At 37.0% G+C, this 19,868-nt stretch overlaps 1 protein-coding gene across 1 annotated transcript in view; it reads left to right on the top strand.

Annotated features, from left to right (window-relative positions):
- The window catches only part of TRPM3 (transient receptor potential cation channel subfamily M member 3), a 724,277-nt gene that overhangs the window by 593,920 nt on the left and 110,489 nt on the right, over positions 1–19,868 (top strand). Inside the window, exon 10 of the mRNA XM_064490266.1 lies at positions 3,651–3,723. Coding sequence (XP_064346336.1) covers positions 3,651–3,723 — 73 coding nt within the window. The remainder of the gene's footprint in view (positions 1–3,650; positions 3,724–19,868) is intronic.

Raw genomic sequence — 19,868 nt, 5'->3', positions numbered from 1 at the left:
TTATTCACCCACTTCAAGGTTAAACTGTGAGTCTTGTTAAGAGTATTACATGGAAAATCAACATGTAGTTTATATGGAACTTGATGACAGATAATTGAACTTATTTGATACAAATTTTCTGGGAAAATTTTGAATATCACTTTCCACTGATCTTTGGTTTGCTCATTTCCAGATGTGTTTGAATTTCCTCTGATTTCTTCCCCACTTTCCATATGAATCAGCATGTTCCTTACCAGAAGCCAGAACCTTTGGCAAAATGTTCAAAGAATTTTGTCAACCAAAGGGAGTTCATTTTCTCAAATGCCAGAAATCAAATAGGAGTATTTGAATAAAAATTATTAAATGTAATCTATATATAATATTAAACTCTGTACCCAGCAAATAGAACATAAACACTTTTTCAAACAAAATAATACATTTACAAAATGTTACAAATATATATATACATATGCACTCTAATATTAAAAACAATTTTAAGAGAAAATAAGTTGCATATATTTAAAAGTGAATGAAAATGACACAGTACATATAAAAACATGTACAATTCATAACCTTAAATGTATTTATTAGAAACAAGAAAGAATAAAAATTGACCAATAAGTCAACTTTTAGGAAAAGAACAGCTAGAAGAAGTGAATGAGCTGAGGACAGTAACTTCACATTGTGAGTAGTAATATTGATCAATAAAATGAAAACCTGATTCTTTGAGCTGACAATGATTTTAGTCAAGTGAAAAATAAAGAGTGAAAAAAATTGCTGTATAATTCTATATGTAAAGGAGATTTTTAAAGTGATAAGAGAATTCTGCATACAACTGTATACCAATAAATTTGAAAATATTGGTGAAATGTTTGATTACATTGGAAGATATATGAAATTGAGTCCAGGAGAGCAGAAAATCTAAACTGATTAATAACTGTTGAAAAATTTATAAAGATGGTTAGGGATCTATCCCTCAAAATGCCTCAGTGCTAGACGATAAACGTCCTACCAAACCTGCCAGAAGAAGAGTTCCTTTGCTATGTTAACTGTTTCGGGGCTTAAGTAAATTTAAAGAGCTTCCCATTCCTACTGAAAAGTTAGTGCAGTCAAAATACAAGAATGATATTGTACCAACCTCACAAATGTATTTGCAAAGATTCTAAATAAAATATTAGCAAATACTGTTTTGCTAATTGCTGTTAAAGAATAGAACATCAAAGCCAAGGAATATTATATCAACCTATCATACTCCAAAAGTACTATTTTGACTCATATCCCCACTAAGAATATTTAAGAATACCTGATTTTCTGCATCTTTGCCAACACCAAGGGTGGTAGGAGAAGATGACTCTACTTCTCTGCTTACCTTTTCTTTTTCTTTGAGGAAGATATATAAACTGAGTAAGTGATTTTTAAAAATTGTTTTTTAATTTCAAATAAAAAGTTTAGCAATGGAGACATAATATCTCAAGTCAACTCAAGGCAAAATTATGAAATGAATTTCATCTTTAGATCCTCCAGCCTCCCCTTGGTGCTTCCTTTCCCTCTTTCTAGGGTTCTTAGGTTCTTCAATATAAGCACACCAGGATGGGGGCATGGACAGGTGTGGACAGCCATCCCCTACACATCAGTTTTCCAGAAAATCTGTGAAGCCTGGGAGTACAGTGCCATTTCAAGCTCTTTGACAAACAACAGCACACATGCCCATGTCTCCAACACCCCTACCCTGAAATCCTTTAGCTACTCCACACTATACATCTTCTTTTCCCCTCAAAACCATTCCTAGGAAAGCCTGATAGTCTTATATTGCAGAGTAAATTTAATTTATCTGACTGCTGCCTCAGAAGAATTTGCATCTGAAATGGGATCTCTAATTAGGCAGTGAAATTTTAGTATCTGCAGAACAAGTAGGTCAGATGTTTAAGGAATTCCGTTTGATGCTTAATTTCTGAATTCTTCTAAAACAATGAGCTCAAATATTATCCTGATAATTCTCAGCTTGCTACGAGCTCAGCACATGATACTACCTTTCAGACCTTAGCCAGCCCTGACTTAAAGAGTTAAAGATTTAACCAAAATTCCACTTCTGCCCTTCGGTTCTTTCTCCAGTGGACCTCAAATTTTCTTCCCAATTCGGGCACTCCTTCCTGAGTTCAGAGCAGAGAAGAACTGCCTCTCATCTCCCAAGTGGATTCTGTAGGAGCATCAGTTTCTGTTTGGGAGAATGTCCTGATGGCACTTTGTCCAAACCCGTGCTTGTGCAGAAGCAGATTTCAGTGCAGATATAACGGAGCTGAAGGTACACCTCTACCCTACCAGAGATCACAGCTGTGGACTGTGAGCCAAACACAGCACGAAGATGGATTCTGTCTGGCTCTCTTTCTCTACTTTTTACAGTTTTTCGTTCAAAGGCTAGGAAGCATTTCATCTTGCCATCTCTGCCTTACACTCATCCCAGGCTCTGACCCAAGGACATAAACAGTAAAGGTTTAGGCAAGTCACTAGTAGGTGTTCGAATGATCTTGTTCCTTCCCTCCCTTGTTCCTTCCCTCCCTTGTTCCCAGTGTTTAAGGCAGGAGACAAAAGGGGGAGCATTACTGAGTTCGTCACAGCTGTCCTTCTAACTCGTTGCTGCAATTTACTCTGTCTCTGGGTAGTGGACTAGCAGGTTTCTAAGGCAGCTGATAGTTAAAACAGTCTATGATACTGTGCGCCTGTTCTCTTCATCATGGTGGCAAAACTTAGAACTATGTATTAGCAAATCCTATAGTTTGCTTCCTATGTAGTTCAAAATAGGCAAGCCCTATTATTGTCCCACTTTACTGATGAATAAACTTGAAGTTTAAAGCAGTTGAGTACAATAGTAATTCAGTCTATGTGGATATTCAAATAACCTTTTAGCTTCCTTAAGTAGATTCCCTCTGACGGGAAAAAAATCTTTATTATCGTTAAGCATGATTTGGGGATTTCATATTAATCCAACATGTATTAATCCTTCACTGCTGCCTCTCTACTCTCCTCCCCATCACTCATCCCCAGAGAATACTTTTCTTCCCTGAATTAAAAGGAAAAATGTTACTGTATCGTCTGCTTTCCCCTTCTTACAACCTGGATGTATTGCTAAAACATTCTCAAGAAGGTTTAAGGTTACTGAGAGGAGGCATCACAATACTGAAACCTTTGAATAACTATTGCTGAGGAGTAAGTGTAGTGATGGCTGTATTGCACACATGCATATACACATGCACACAAATGTGCACGTAGTGGGGCCATTTACTGAAAGCCATACTAATCGGCTGTTTTTAAACACTTAATTTCTCAACTTATAGTTTAAATTATGGCTTAACACATTTTTGTAAATCCAGCAAGTTTTAATTCTAAAACTGAAATGACAGAAGGAGACATGTCCCTGGGTATCTGGTTTCAGAGACTGTAACCGTAATCAGTGCAATAATCTAAGGTGGTTCTATTTGGAGGCTCCTGAGGCATCTCCCTCTTAATGAATTACAGAGCCCTCTAATTGAATTCTTCATATATATGCTTTCTTTGTGGTTAAGAATCTACCTTATAGATACTAAGATAGTCTGTGTTCAAATATGGTCTCATTGATTCAAGTTCTCTTGGGGGAAGAAATGAATTGCTAATGGTCACCTTGTCTCAAATTGCAGATTACAGTATTTCGGATGGGATCAGAAGGACACCAGGACATTGATTTAGCCATCCTGACAGCTTTGCTCAAAGGTAAAAGAGTTTCTATGTTCAGAGAGTGCAAAAATAATTTAAATGGATTAACACAGCATCCTTACGTCTCCTAGTAGTGGATTTAATCCCAAATGATACCATGACACATCCAATTATTGATAACATAAGGACCGTTCCTGTGAAACACTGTTAATGCTATTAAATTTCCTATAATAGACCTGTTATATTGTGACTCAGTTTCATAAAATTTAAATATTCAATCCAGTCATGTCCACTGAATCATAAAAATATATGAAGTACAAAAGACTAATGTAATATGTAAGACACTAAGTTACTAGGTTATTTAGTAATTATTACCGTGTCTACTTTCAAAAACTATTTGGTGTGGCACAGGTGATACAGGGAGATGAATAGATAAGATAGATATTATAATACATTAAAAATGGAAAATCAAAACAATTTAGAGGAAAGAAGGAAGAAAGAAACCAAAAAACAAATTAGGCCAATATATTTGTTATAATTGCGTATTAAGTTTAACTCTAAGCTTCCTGGAAGTTTAGGCAAAAATAGAAATGCGCTGGGATGTATGATTTTTCCCTTACAAGGTGGGTGTTTATCCTGTTCTCTAGTCCCAATATTATAAAGAGTTCTCACTATATGTCCTCATCCCTGGAACCATATCCAAGAGAAGAGCAGTTTCCTCTAGGCTCTGCAGATCAGATTCCACCCTTACTATCACTTAATAGGCATATTATTTGACTAATAATTTTCACTATTAAAACGAACAAAAGGAAATTGCTTCTGTTCAGCACTGAAGTGAAAACGGGAACTGTAAGGCAAAACAAAACCACATTCAACCTGAGCCCCACAGACGATGCGTGCGCCAGCAGGTATCACACAAGCTGGTTGCTGCCTGTAAGACTCCCTAGACTGCATAAGCTCTGTGAGGGCAGAGAGTGTGTCTTGTCTGTTGCTGGCTTCCAAGCGATCTCTAACACATGATAGCATTTAATCAGGAATGAATGGATTACTCAGTGATTCAGTGATAGACTCAGTACTCCAAAATTAAAATTCAGAACAGCAGCCATTGTATTCTGATTTGCAGCTTACCTACCCTTATTCCACTATTAATATTTTCTGGAGTACCCATCATGTGGCAGCCACTGTGCTAAGTGCCAAGCTCTTTACAAATACCATGGATGTTAATTATTGCAACAACTACATCACATTAGAGCTATTTTTAATCCCTATTTTACAGATGAGGTAAGTGGAGCTACAAGAGGTTAAGTAACTTGCTCAAGGTTGCCATGCTAATTAATAGGCCTGGACTTAAATCTGAGTATTATTTAACTCTTCATTGAATCACGTGTGACCCTTTGATACTGGAAACTGTCAGTCCTCTCCATCCGTTCTCCAAAGGTATATATGCACATTAATTCAAGATCTTGGTCACATTTTGGAAGGTCATAATCCCATGAAGTATACTGTATGTCCCAGGTTTCTCAACCTCCACTCTAAAGCATTTCTTTCCAGTGAACTAAAAAACAACATACATGCAGAAGAATTAAGGGACCATACATGCGTGGATTGAATCACAAAGCATACTCTGGGCCCCATTCTCCATTTATCAGAGACAAAATTTAAAGTGTTAGTTACCAACTAACACTAATTATAAGTTAGTCAGTTGGTAAATATTAACTAACACTTACTGAGGACTTGCTAAGTGCCAAACACTTTGTTAGATGTATAAATTTATTTAATCTTTATAGCAGTTTGATGACCAATTTATTATAAGACCCATTTTATAGGTAAAGATATTGCGGCACAGAGCAATTAAGTAATGTGCCCAAGATGAGCCGGCCAGGAAGTGATACAGACAACCTGACCCCGTAGCTCTCACTTACATACACCTCCAAGGCATGATAATAAATAGTGGAACACCACATTTATCACCTTGAACCAAAACGCAGAGCAAATGAAGAATTGGCTTTGTTATGATTAATATAATTGTAATTATATTATATTAAAATATATTGACCATCATACTATCTTCTATTGGAAATAATTTCTTTCTCTTTCACGAATTTGTGAGACTTAAACTGTTCTTCACTGTTGGATCAGTTTTAGAATTTATTTGTTGTACTATAGAATAGTTGTTTTCTGACTGTTCTGTGCATGACAGGCCATATGAAATACATTTTATATTATAACCAAGTAGTTACCCATATGTATTTAGAAAATTGAAATTAAAGTACATAAAATAGTATTTACATTTACCATATGCAATGAAATTGGGTATTTTCTATTCTAATCTGTTCTCTTTAATGCTGATTATATCCCACTAAATTGATTTCATGACCCACTAGTGGGTTATAACCTGCAGTTTTAAAAACACTGCCATAGAATATTAAAGGAAATTATGATGGCTCTCAGAAATTAACATTTCTAATCACTATAATGAACATTTATGCAGCAGTTGATGCTAATGAGAATTTAGGCTGTTTAAAGATTATGGTGTGTCAGCTCTATTTTGCGCAGGCTTTTAAATGCTCTCTGATTTTGACCCAGTTGATTTGTGAAGGATACCAAACTTAATACTTTTGATGACTTCCTTGGAGGCCAAGAGTGTACTTATATCACTTTCAGATTCTCTAGTTTGTTAAGTTTTTCTTCCTGTGTATTTTTAAAATTATGCCTGGGCATGTAACATGGTTTAACATTTAATTTTTATAATTATACTTAGATTTCAGTTATCTAACATAAGATGAATCTTTGTATAGTTCTGTTTTTATTCTCTCCAACATCTCAGAAAATCAGAAGTAAGGTTGGAGGAGGAGGAGGAGAGAGATGAAACTAAATACTGGTCTGTAAATTCAGGGCCTGGGTAGAGGGGAGGACAAATAGGAAATCAGGTGGTTATGGGGAAAATATACATTTGCTCCTCCTTGTTTCTTGTCCCACTGGGTTTGATTTTCTTTGAGATGTGTATATATCAACGGATACTGTTTAGATGGTATAGACTTAATAGGTATTTGCTCAAAAATGAAGAGAAAAAGCAGACAAAAAGAATGTTGTTCTAGAGATCAAAGAGGACTATAGTTTCTTCACAAGCTGAAGCCTGGGGTAGCTTCTGAGAATAGGTGATGTCATATTTGTCTTTCACATTAAGGGAACTGCTCTCTTGAGACAGGTGGATTGGGGCTAGAGACTGTACACCCTACACCCTTCTCCTGCTTTTCATTTCTCCCCACTTTCCCACCACACACACCCAGGGGAACCCAAGATATGGTACAGAAAGGAGTTGCCTTAGAAAATCCAGAATGTTGAATGTTCAGATCAACAACAAATAAAATTTTAGCGTAAGTATGTCCCAAATATTGCATGGGACATACTTATACTAAAAAATACTGTTCATCATTCATCTGAAATTTAAGCTTAATTGGGAGTCCTGTATTTTTATTTGCTAAATCAGGCTGTTCTACTTGGAGGAGATACAACATCATTAATACTTCTGGACTTTAGACACTCTTGGAGGTTCTGCAGCAAGAGTAACTCAGGAATCTAAGGAGGTCCCTCGTTCTTCTGTCTGCCTCTGTCTCTCATACAGGCCCTGCCTACACTGGAAAGGGCCCCAAACTTACCTTAATAAACTATTTAGTGCTTATCAACCTGCTCTGTCAGTCACCTTATCCTATCTGCATCCCTCTTGCAGCAGCATAAGCCTCTTGCTCCAGGCTTAATAAAGCCAGAAAACATCTACTCATAGCAGAAGTTACTGTAAGTGGTCCCTTGACCCATCTGTGCATAAAATGATTCTCAGTTTTATTTCTCTTTTCTCATACATCTTGGCAGTCAGATCAACATATGTGTATTCTCTTTCACTCCTGTGCACACCCTTTAGTGTAATATGTGATGATCACTGTCCTCCGTAAGTGAGGAATTCTTTTTCTTTGGGTTTAATCTCCATTGGTAAAGAAGTTCATCTGTGGCATGAAGAGAGAGTAACTTTTATTACTTACTTCTTTTTCTGGAAAGTATTTTAAAAGAGTTATAAGAGAGTACAAAGATAATATATTCCTCCTCAAAACTGTCAAGATCATCAAAAACAAGTGTAGTCTCAGGAACTGTCACAGACCCAAAGGAGCCTAAGGAGACATGACATGTAAATGTAATGTGGTTTCCTGGATGAGATTGTTGGGCAGAAAAAAAAGAGTATTAAGTTAAAGCTAGGGAAATCTGAATAAAGTATGGACTTCAGTTTGTTGGGTTTTAAATGTTAAGGGAAAAATAAGAAAGCTGTGCTGTCGCATATTATGGATCTGAGCAGGAGACATACTGTGGTCAAGAAAACTCCATACTTATTTTATGTCAAAATGACAAAAAAGGAGAAAGCATCTTATGGAATTAAGTGTAAAGGTCAAGTACGTATGTAATCAAAGTACAATAAGATGCACAGGCAGTATTTAATATAAAGAATCTATACAAGTCTCATAGGCATGGATAATAGCTGATCACTATTGATCTAAGAAATGATTTAAAATACCACTGGGGAATCTAAGTAAGAGAAGTAATGAATGCAGACATAACAAAAAACAATTTGTAGGAAATTAAATTTCCCTATGGACTTACACAGTCATCTGAGATAACTACCATTTCGTTTTATATGTTTAAGTTCTTCAAACATAATTAATGCTATCAGTAATTAATAAACTAATCAAATACTTACAGATTCTTAAGCAGAGGAAGAAAACCTCTTTTTAAGGTATGAATTTGTTAATTTGTTCTAGCTATAAAGAAAAAAGTTTAAGATACAAATTCAAATGCCAAAGAAAATTGTCAATATGTTCTCTCTAACTTCAGAAAAATTTCTAGTAAGAATGCTATTGATTAGGTTAAATTATACAAAACAAAGAAAATCACTGTTTTCTGAAGCATTTTCCTTTAAAATTATATATTTTTTAAAAACTAAACTTGAAATAAAAGTGGATAAAATCTTAAAAAAAAAATTTTAATGTTTTAAAACTACTTCTGAATGCATGCCCCTCCAACTCTATTAACTAGAAAATACCAAGTTATTGTCACAAACTAGTCATAACATCAATATACAAACAGTCTTGCTAAATAGCTCATTTTATTTATAAATGGTTTAATTAATCCCTAGTAAAACAAAAATTTTGGCATATATTCTGAAGTAGTTTATGTCCAATAATTCTATGCACCAGATACATTGCATAAATAACTAACACCCTGGAATGTTTACTGAGAAGCTACCTTTACTTAAACTTGGGTGATTCATGAATAGGTTTTATGGGGATTTACTGTGGCCCTGCCCTGCTTTGTATATAAAAGAAACTTACTTCTAATTATGTGTTCCATCTTTCCCACTCTCTTTTCTGTGTGTAGGGAGCTTAATACAACACATGCATGATTGCTTTCCTTTTAATATTATTTTTTTAACCCAGAACTGTTTAGATAGCCTTATTAAGGCCAAAAAAGAAACATTCGTGTTGACACTTTCATCACTTATATGTGATGCAAAGTTACTATAGTTATTAAATATTATGGAATGGAAATAGATGAAATTTTGTCCAAAAGAGGTCTCCAAAGTCAAAATGTGTGGCATATTTATTTTATTTTAGGCTTAAAAGGGCATGGGGGTAAACTGTTAGAAAACAGTGAAATATTTGTTACAAATGAAATTCACCAGATAATTTTTACAATGTAGATTTTTTACGAAAGTATTTATTAAGCCCTTCTCTGCATGAGACCACTTTTAGTCTTCCTTGTGTCCTCCGATTGTAAATCAGGCTCTTCCAAATGCACTTGTTTCCTGATGGTTCATTTTACCTTTTTAGCCAAATCTTAAATATAACAGAGCAGGTTGGCCATGAGCATTAGAATGCCAGGATGGGCCCTCCAAACCTATGTCTGCCACTAGATCCTTGTAACTACTTCATTCCAAGGCCACCCTGAAGCCACAATACCCTCTGTCACCATGTACCTCCCATGCATTTTGCAAACTTGGAAATTGGGACTAAAGAATCTAAAAGACATTCAAGATCATTAGGCAAATCAGTGGCAGAGCCAAATCTTAAACTCAGGTCTCCTCATTGAGACTCAGTTTTCTTTATATTATGTGTATGAGTCTTTGGCGATCCAGGATTCCTTGTCTCTACACTGCTACAGAGTTTTTAGGCATTTAGCCCTGTGATTCTAGGGATATCCAAGCGATAATAGATCAGGGCATCTACTTCCTTTAAACTCTCAGAGCACTTACCAGGGCCTGCAGCTGCCAGATGATCCTAGCTGCACAAAAAATCTCTTAGTGATGAAACTAGAATGCCCACAATTTAACCTAATGTGATGGGGAGGATAAGTAAATCTGACACTTGTTTTATTTTTAAAGATTAGATCTCTGGTGGAGTATTGATTCAACCAGGAATTTAAAGTTACATATGACAGAAACACAATTCAACCTAGTTCAAGCAAAAAGAAATAAAATGGATTTTTAGTTCATAGGACCAAGAAGTCTGAGCGTAAAATGAGTTCAGGCAAAGTAGGATCCAGGACTCAAATGGTGTCATCAGAATCTATTATCCTTTCTTAGACATTAGTCTACATCTGTTGTGCAAAACAGCCATCAGCAGTGCCAGGCTCACATCCAGCCAACTGAGCAAACCCCAGTTCAACAGAGCCATCTTTCCTGCTACTTACAATGAAAGGTCCCAGGAAGGATTTGAAATTTGCTTGCTTTAGATCACTGCCCATCCCTGAATCCATCACTGTGGCAAAGAAGGTGGGAGAATCCCTGTAAGCATGAAATGAGAGATGGGATCAGCTCCACCCGAGTCTCAGGGTTAAGGGTTCCCAACCCCCCCCAAAAGAGGTTCTGTAGCCAGAAAGTAGAGGAGGAGAGAGTGCTGGGAAGACTGAAAGCAACTAAAAAATGCACTTTTCTCTGAAGATGTATTAAAAGAAGTACTAGAAGTCAAAGAGCGTCATATTTGCCTCACATGCAAGCACCTTAAAATCTATGTACCTGAAATAGATGCTTCACTCAGTAAACAGAAATGGGAACTAGGTCAAGTGAACACTAATCGAAGTTCAGACATCCACCCAAGGCATTCTCATACAGTTCACTTCAGGTAGACCTAAATATGCAATTTATTAATATTATTTACTACACAGTTGTTATTTATGATTATAATCACTATTACCTTTTTCAATTTTAATGGTCTGTACTTAATTATTTCTGCCAAAAATTTTAAAGGAAATTACATTCTTAACCACTTTTTCCCTGAAACTGGACTATCCTTTAGAAAAAACTGATTCTGTAAAGGCCAAATCACCCCAGGCTTTCCCTACTAGACATCTTCCTTCCACCCATCCTCCACTACCACCCTAACCCCTCAGTATGGTACTTACCACGAGACCACGCAGCAAAGGCCCTTATAATTGGAAGAATGGCAGCCGTATTCAAAGCATCACTTACCCCCTGATTGAAAATAGCTTAACTTCATTGAGGCTTGGTTTCCCAGTCTGTAAAATTGAGATAATTATCGTATGTCCCTCACAGTCATTGTAACAATTGTAATCAATAATGCAAGTAAAGCACTTAACACAGTACCTGAGAAATTGTGTTTAATAAATAACAGCCTGACTGATCATGATGATGATGACACCAAACTAGAAATAAGTACAGGGACCACATCTGTTTTGCTCACCACCATATACACACATATATACCATGCCTGGTATTCAGTATGTATTTGTTGAATGCATGAATAAATGATCAACAGGCTTTAAAGTCATATATATATTTAAATCCTAGTTCTTTATTGGCTATGGAATTGACTAAGATATTTAACCTCGATATGCCTCAGTTCCCTTCACTGTGGAAAAGGAAATGGTACCTTTCTTTTCTTACATGGATTGATATAAGGGGCACATGAGTTGGTCATACTGGAAGCTCTTTGAGGACAGGTCTATGCCTTTTTTGTGGTAAATACTGAACACTTAGTACTTTTATACTCTTTCACTTGTAAAACAGGCTTTAAAAATTCGTAGAGAATTAGGATGTCCCCCATGTCCCAAATCCTTAAGAATCATAAAATGCTAAATTTGAAAGGACACATCAATTTGGAAACAACAACAACAAAACCCTCGAGCATACATGTAGACAGCCAGAAGAGACCACAAAAAGAAATTTAATCTTGAAAGTGGTTGGGCACATGCTAAGTTGCCTTAAAATGAAATTAAATTTCTGACAAGTTTATTTTCTTGCAAATCCAAGTAGATCTCAGAGCAATAACAGAGACCAAGGTAGACAGCAATTTTCAACATTTCTCTTTGTCTCTAATAGGAAAATGTAATAAAAGAACTTAAATCTCTTAATCCTTTTATTTGTGTAGTGTTTTACAATTCATAAAGCATTTTCATATAAATTATATCATCCAGGCTTTATAAAAACTCAGTGGAATGGTTACAAGATAATTTACCTCCACACTGGAACTTTCTGGGGCATGAAGGTGGACATTATTGATAACTATGCCAGAACAAATAGAACAAACCAAGAATGTCCAGGGAGACTAGGAGTTGTGATCACCTTGAGTACAAGCCCCCCTGCCACTTCCAATTAGGAAGTTTCCAGAGAAGATTACATCTTCTTTACTTTATATCCTAACCTCAGAAAAATGCTTGAGGTATGGTAAGCATTCTAAATATCCACTGATTAAAAGAAGTGAAGTTGAGTCCCAGGCCAGTCAATCACTAGCCAAGGTCACCTAGGCAACTCAGACATACACTGGACCCCCTTATCCTTGAAAGTTCACTGAGGTAGACTCCAACCCCTCAACTCAGTAATCGACAAGAATACGAATCCTACATCCTCCCCTGGATTTCTGCAAATTCCTGAAAGATGGAAGTTCTCTTGGTCACCCCTGCCTTCAAGGTTCTGGTTCTATGTGTGTTATTTTGTTCTTCATCACAGAAGACAAAACGTAAAACTTAGCCCTTCCACAGTTTGAAAACAAACAAACAAAAATTCACTCACACAAAGCATTGAACAGATACAGCAGACTTTTCTAAATATATAGGTAGGGATGAAAGAGAAGTTTACTTCTCAATAATGCAAACAATTTCTAATCGAACAGCAGGCATCTCCTATGTTAATGTCCTTTGGATCTTTCACACAGAGACTTTCCACCAACCCTTCATCCATGACTTCCCCAATGTCACACTGTCTCACAGGCTTCTCCCCCTCTTCTCCCACTATTCTCTTTTCTCTTCATGCTTCGCCTTAATAGTAAAGCAAATTTCCCTTCTCCTTTCAAACAAAGCAGTTTATCCCTGTTCTCTGACATTTGGGCCCTGGCCATGAGGGGCTCATCAACCCTAAGCAGCTTTGCAGTGTATTTTTACAAAGACAGTCTCCTCCCTAAGCAGAGTTCTGGTGCCAAATCATAGAAGAGAGTGATTTCTTCAACTCTTTTCATGCAGGTAGTAAGTGAGAGAGTGGGGCTTGACTCGTGTCTCTAATCAGAAGATGAGCATATGGTGTTCTTTGCCCCAAGTCTGTAATGACCAGCAGGGAAGGTGCACCGTGTAGTAGGCTCAGTGTTTGCAAGAACTGTGAACATCGGGACCCCTAGGTCTGCAGTCGTGGACAGGCCATTTCCAGCAGATTTTCAAGGTTATGACCACATCCACAAGATTGTCTATAGAATTTTAAAGCTGGATAGAGCCGTAGAGATCAAGGACAGTGAGAGGCCTCTGCTGGTGTTCAGACAAAGGGGAACTGAAATCCAGGTCTGCAGACACCCAGGTCCATTACTCCTTCCCTGCATCATGCAGCCAGTTCTGATGGCAGATGTGGTTATCCTTGGCCCCTTGTTACACAGAAGCTAAACACCCTTTCACTCTGTAGCTCCCTCATGCCTTGGGATTGGGATGGAAACAGTGCCATGTGCACATTAAGCTAATTGCTGACCCAGAGCTCCTGAGCAACTCTCAGCTTGTGAAGACTCCCTACTCCCCAGCAATGCTGTAGAATAGTACTTCTTCTTCCTTGACTTGCCTGAGAGCAATGAATCAGCTTCATTCTTTAAATCAGTTACTGAATATTATTAATTACATAGCCATGCAGATTGGCAACAGCATGATTCTGAAATGAATAGTTTATATTAATAATAAAAATAATAGTAATAACAATAGTAAAACTAACCTATAACAATAACAACTAATTTGGCACTTACTATAGTACAAGCATTAACTAATTGAATCCTCACAACACCGCAATGGGGCAGGCACTGTCAGTATTACCCATTTTACGGTTGAGGAGACTGAGGCACAGACAGGCTACCTTGGTGAAGGTCACACAGCTAGAAATTAATGGAGTCTGGACATGAACACAGGTTATCTGCGTCTAGATCACTTGCTCTGCATCCTAAGCCTTTATAGCCAAGACCAGATATTAAGGACTAGCCCCCATTTTTATATGTTCTGAACAGTAAATGATGACTAAACTTTCCTCGGTATATAAAAGTATACAGACAGACTTCCAAATAAATATGGTCCACTGAACACATGAATCTGTTATTACTGTTCTCTAAATCCCTCTAAAATAAGAGTAAATGGTGATTTATAAAAAGCATTGGAGCAGAAACAATATTTTCTGTTTACCACACCGATTTCTCTTCTTGCTCATGGGCAGACTAAATATCCTAGCCTCCCTTGCAGAGCAGTTGGGGCCATACAACTGTGCTTTGACCAAAGGGTTGTGATCAGAATCGATGTGAGCCATTTCTAGACCTGAAAGGTGAAAAACAGATGTAAGAATGGAAAGTAACACACCAGAAAAAAAAAAAACCTGAATATTAAACTGATAATCAAGCTGACTTAACACTTCAAAATGCTCAAAAAGCCCAGAAAGTTGGGGCACACAGAGTCTTTTTAAAGAGTCAGCCAGGATGCCATATCTTCTTCTCTACTCCCCAAAGCCCTCTCCAACCAAAAAGCAAATACTCTTTGAAGAGAGTGAAACATATTCTTTCCACTGGGAGACATCAGGCAAAAGGTGAGGGCTAGGCGATAGAACTGAAAATGGGGGCTCTAAATAAACTACTAGATAGTGTCTGCTGAGACCCCAACCCTCTCCCCCAACTTGCTTCCCAGCATGCTGGTGGCTGGGGTCTTCATCCTCCAGTGAGGAGAGTGGAAGATCCTTTTTAGTAAAATTTGATCCTCCTTAAGAGAAAAGACCTAAAGATACTAACACGAATGATTCCCCATCTAAGGAACCCAATCAGTTTATCTTACAATGAAGTTCACAGTTGATGAGCTTCACTGATGTGCTCAGAGCCCCCCAGTTAGCACTTTAGCATCCACTCTTAAATATGAGCAGATGACCAAGGGTAACCAGACATAAAAGAAAGATCTGTAGCACAGAAGATAGATATAGAAACAAAGAAACAAACAAATCCTATTTGGAGCGAACAGAACCAATGTAGGGAGAAAAACCTTCACCAAAATGATCATTAATATCATCAAAGAAATCAAAGAAAATATTTGAATCATGAAAAAAAAGAACAACATCTTATACTTAAAGAACTAAAAAGAGCTCTTAGAAATTAAAAATGATAGCATTAAACAAAAAGTAAGTGGAAGAATTAAATGATACAGTTGAAGAGCTCTCCCCGAAAGTAAAGAAAGGGACAAAAAGAATAAAAGAAAAAGGAGAGAATAAAAGATAGGAAATATCAATGCAATAATTCCAGAAAATGTCCCATAACTCCAGAACACAGGTTTCCAGATGATAAAGACCCACTGAGTGCCCAGATCAATAAGTAAAAATAAACCCACACCAAGACATATTATCATGATATTGTGCAACATGAGAGACAAAAAAAAAAAAAAAATCCTAAGAACTTCCAAAGAGAAAAAACAGGTCACATGAAAAGGACCAGGAAATAGAATGATTTAGAATTCTAAACAACAGTGCAGAAAGGTGTCATGAAATGCCTTAAAAATTCTGAAGAACTTTGGTTTGCAATCTAGAATTCAATACCTAATTTACCAGCTGCTTGTGAAGGTAGAATAAAGATATTGTCAGGCACAGTTGTCAAAAAATTAAGTACTCACAAATCATTTCTTGAGAAATTACTGGAGAATGTGCTCCACCAAAATGAAAGAGGGGGAAAAAAAACAGCAAACTTGGAAAAAAAAAAACAGGAGCTGCAACACAGGAGAGAGGTATTGGAAATCCCTAAATGATGAGGAAGGGAGACCCAAGGCAACAGTTCTGCACTAGGCATAGAGGCAAAAAGCAGGTGCTGCCAGACCTTCTGAAGGCCTAAACCTTGAATTGGTATAGTGCCACTTCTGCTGCATCCTGTGGGCCAAAGAGAGTCACAAGACTAGCCCAGATGTAGTGTGAATGCTGCTCGATACAGTTCTGTGGAAGGTACCTTCAAAGCCCTGCTTCCCCAGAGGACCAAAATAAGCAGCTACAAGAAGTAAAGTTGTTGCCTCTGGAGAAAAAGGACTGGGGCAATGAGATTTGTGGTTTTTATGTAACAAATCCTGTAGGAATAGATTACTCTAAACTCTGTGCATGTATAACCTTAGTAAAAATAAAGTCCAACATGGTCCCTGGATTACTTAGTTCTCAAAGAAAGAGACAGAATAAGTAACAGAAAAAGAATGGAACTGGTAGGAATCATCAGTGCAGTAGTTCCAGAAAATGTCCCAAAACTCCAGAGCATACATTTCTCTAGAATCCTGCTAAAAATTACAATGTGGAAGTTACTGATATTTTACTTACCCAGCTATGTAAATTATTTCATTTTTGCCATATCACAAGCAAGCAGAATAACCCAATAAAATGTTTGTCTTTTCTTTTACTCCCTCTGTCTTACGTTGATGACATTTCTCAGTTTTGCATGTTGTGTGTAATACAAGAACACTTTTATGAAGGTTTTTTTGAACATGTTAACGGGAAACTTTTGTGAAGTATTGACTTCTTTTGTTGCAGAAAGGGCACAATAAAAAGAATACATCCGTTAAGTAGGTCAGCAAAAAGAAGGAAATAGGTGCTTTATGATGTTACTAATCATAAGCCGTATTATTTCATTTGTCCTTTCTGCTTGCATATGTTATTAGGACGTGAGGAAATAATGACAACATTTACTACAGAAACTCTTGGCAAATATCACCACGTAGACAACCTGACTTTGTGAGGTTTTTATATTGCTTTGGTCCATAAAAGTGTAACACTTTAGCTCTTAAAATGAAAGTAAGAACAGTTTTGCAAAGCTAATGAGACCTTATACAGAAAACGCAGACCCAATAAATAAGAGAAAAACAAAACAAAGCTTAATCACCACCTCCTACCACCTCTAGACCCAGTAGCCAGGTGGTATAGGGACCCAGACAGAGAGAGTCCAGCTCTCGCTCCAGGTAGGGTACAAGGCTGGAGGAGAAGGGGCTCCCTAGCCCCTGAGGAGCCCTGGCTCATCTCTGATGGACCAGAGAAGGTGCAGCATCCTCTCAGCAGGCAGCAGCAGGTGCCCTGCATGTGAGCAGCCTGCGGGACGGGCGAGATGCACTTTCCCAATAGAGTGAGGTTATGACTCCTGTGGAAAACACCCAGTGCCCACGACCTGTGGTGCCCAGGCATAACTACACAACCAATCTTTCCAATTTACATTTCTGCAAAACAATCACATTCTATAATCCAAACTGAATATTTGTATCTAAATTCAGATTTTTGCATTGTAACAGGTTTACCTCTTCTTGCTTGTATCTGAGCACCTACAAGTTTCAGCTCACTGAGGCAAGTGTCTGAAGAACAAACCTCACTAGAAGGTAGCCTTTGATTGACTCTCCAGGCTTTGTCAGAGAATGCCCATTGGCAATTCTGACACACTTATAAGCTCTGGGTAATTTAGGGGCTGTCAGTACTTAAATCTGAGAATTACTATTTTACAATACAGTCAATACTCCTTTTATGAAAATTCAGTGACACTTAATCATTAACATCCAACACGGTAGAAACCGTGTAGTAATATTCCGGCTGGTAATTGTCCTCCATCCAGGAGTGTCTGCATGACAATGGCGTTATTAACCTGAGAAGGTTATTAAGTTATTATTAACCTGGTGAATTTATTGTCTGAAATATGTAAGACACTAAAAATATTTGCACAGTGCTTTAATTTTAACAAAGTCGTTTTTCATCAGTTATTCTGTTTAGCCTCAGTCCCTTGAGGGAGATATTGTTGATCTTGTTTTGTATGAAGAAACTCTGTCATGGAGAGGATAAGTAATTTTTCCAAACCCCCAAGTAATAATAGGGATAAACCACCTAATCACTGGAGCACCTACTGTGTACAAGACATTATCTTAAGTGCTGCAAAGTCTCCAAAGTCTGGAATATGCTACAGTACACACCCCAACATGAAGTGTAAACAAAATGCTAAAAAAGCACAAAAGAAAGAGACTGCTGTGTTAAAGGGAAATTTTATTGTAGGGGCAGCACTTGAAAAGTACCTCTGCAGTTCAAAATGCTAAGCCTATTATATCAAATGAACAGCCTAGAGAAATACAAAATAAATAGTGTGCCAATTATTTTTTCAGAGGAATTTAAAATTAAGAAGATACTTTTTTAAAATCTTTAATTTGATACAACATTGTAAAATGACTATAACTCAATAAAAAAAAGTTTAAAAAAATTCGTAAGACTGAAAATCAGAGCCTCCAAATAAACAGGATATAAGACTGTCCAAACAGGGTTCATTTTGCCCATACAGGTGTACATCATTTTATCCAATCAATAACTTCCTTAAAATGTATTTCTTTCTTGGTTGATCTTTAGTAAATAAGAAAGGTAATAATAACTAAAATTTCTTGGCTTAGCTTGTGCCAGGCACAGTTTCTGTTAATGTACTGTATTCTCATAATAAGCTCTAAGATGCCATTATCCCCATTTCATAAGTGAGGAAACTGAGGCACAGAAACCTGTCTAAAGTGAGATGGCCAGGAGGTTCAGAGATGAGAATCAAACCCAAGCAATCTGATTCAGAGCTGAATTTTTTGTCTTTTTGATTCATAGACATTCAGAAAATGTTACTGAACTCATCATACCTACAACAAAAAGAGAAGTGGGCAAACAGGCTTTTGCCTCCTCTATCACAATTATTGTTGTTGTTGTTGTTATTGTTATTGTTATTTTGATCAGTCAAGCTGTTTGGGTTACACATACTTATAAATTCCTAATTAAGGAAAGAATGAGATATACTTTTGCAAAAGAGAATCCTTTTATAAAAATAAGTACTACCTAAGTCACTGTTTTAAATTCATTTTTGTAGCATGACTGTTTCAAATGGAGAGCTCCTATTTATGCCTATCAGAAAGGAGTGGCAGTAGAGATAGGACGATTAAAATGAATGGGGCTGGTAGAGTGGAGTGGATGGAGCCTCATTCAGAACCAGTCTTTGCTGTTCCAAAGGAAATGAAGAACACTGAATTCATTTTTAGTCACTTCAGAAACTCGCATGGGCTTAGTCTATATTCAAAAGAGAGACTCACTAGCAGAACCCAAATGAGGACTGAGGAGAATATATATATATGTATGTTTGGTTTGTATTTATATTTATTATATATATGTTTTTTCCTTTGAGGGTGGAAACTTTGGTCTTGTTTCCCCAGTGCCTACAACATAGTCTGGCAGAGAATTAGAATTCGGTAAAAATCTGTTGAGTAAATGAAAACATCTGGGGATCCAGCTTTCTTCTCTAAAGGCTGACCCTAGAGGCAATGAAATGGAGACATCAAGAATTTCAACAAGGAGAGTGAGGGTTGAGGGTAGGTGAAATGAGTGAAGGTGGTGAAAAGGGGCAGACTCCCAGTTATAAGATAAATAAGTTCTGGGGAGGTAATGTACAGCGTAGTGACTGTAGTTAACAATACTGTGTTTTATATCTGAAAGTTGCTAAGAGAGTAGATCTTAAAAGTTTTCATCACAAGAAAAAAAAATTTGTTAACTATCTGAAGTGATAGATGTTAACTAAATTTATTGTGGTAATCATTTTGCAATATACACATATACCAAATTATTATATTGTACACCTAAAACTACTACAATGTTATATGTTAATTATATCTCAGTAAAACTGGGGGAAACTGTTTTT

Source organism: Camelus dromedarius, chromosome 10, assembly GCF_036321535.1.
Source record: "Camelus dromedarius isolate mCamDro1 chromosome 10, mCamDro1.pat, whole genome shotgun sequence".
Lineage (NCBI taxonomy): Eukaryota > Metazoa > Chordata > Mammalia > Artiodactyla > Camelidae > Camelus > Camelus dromedarius.
Note: the sequence above shows the minus strand (reverse complement) of the source record. Positions and strands in the feature narration are given on the sequence as shown.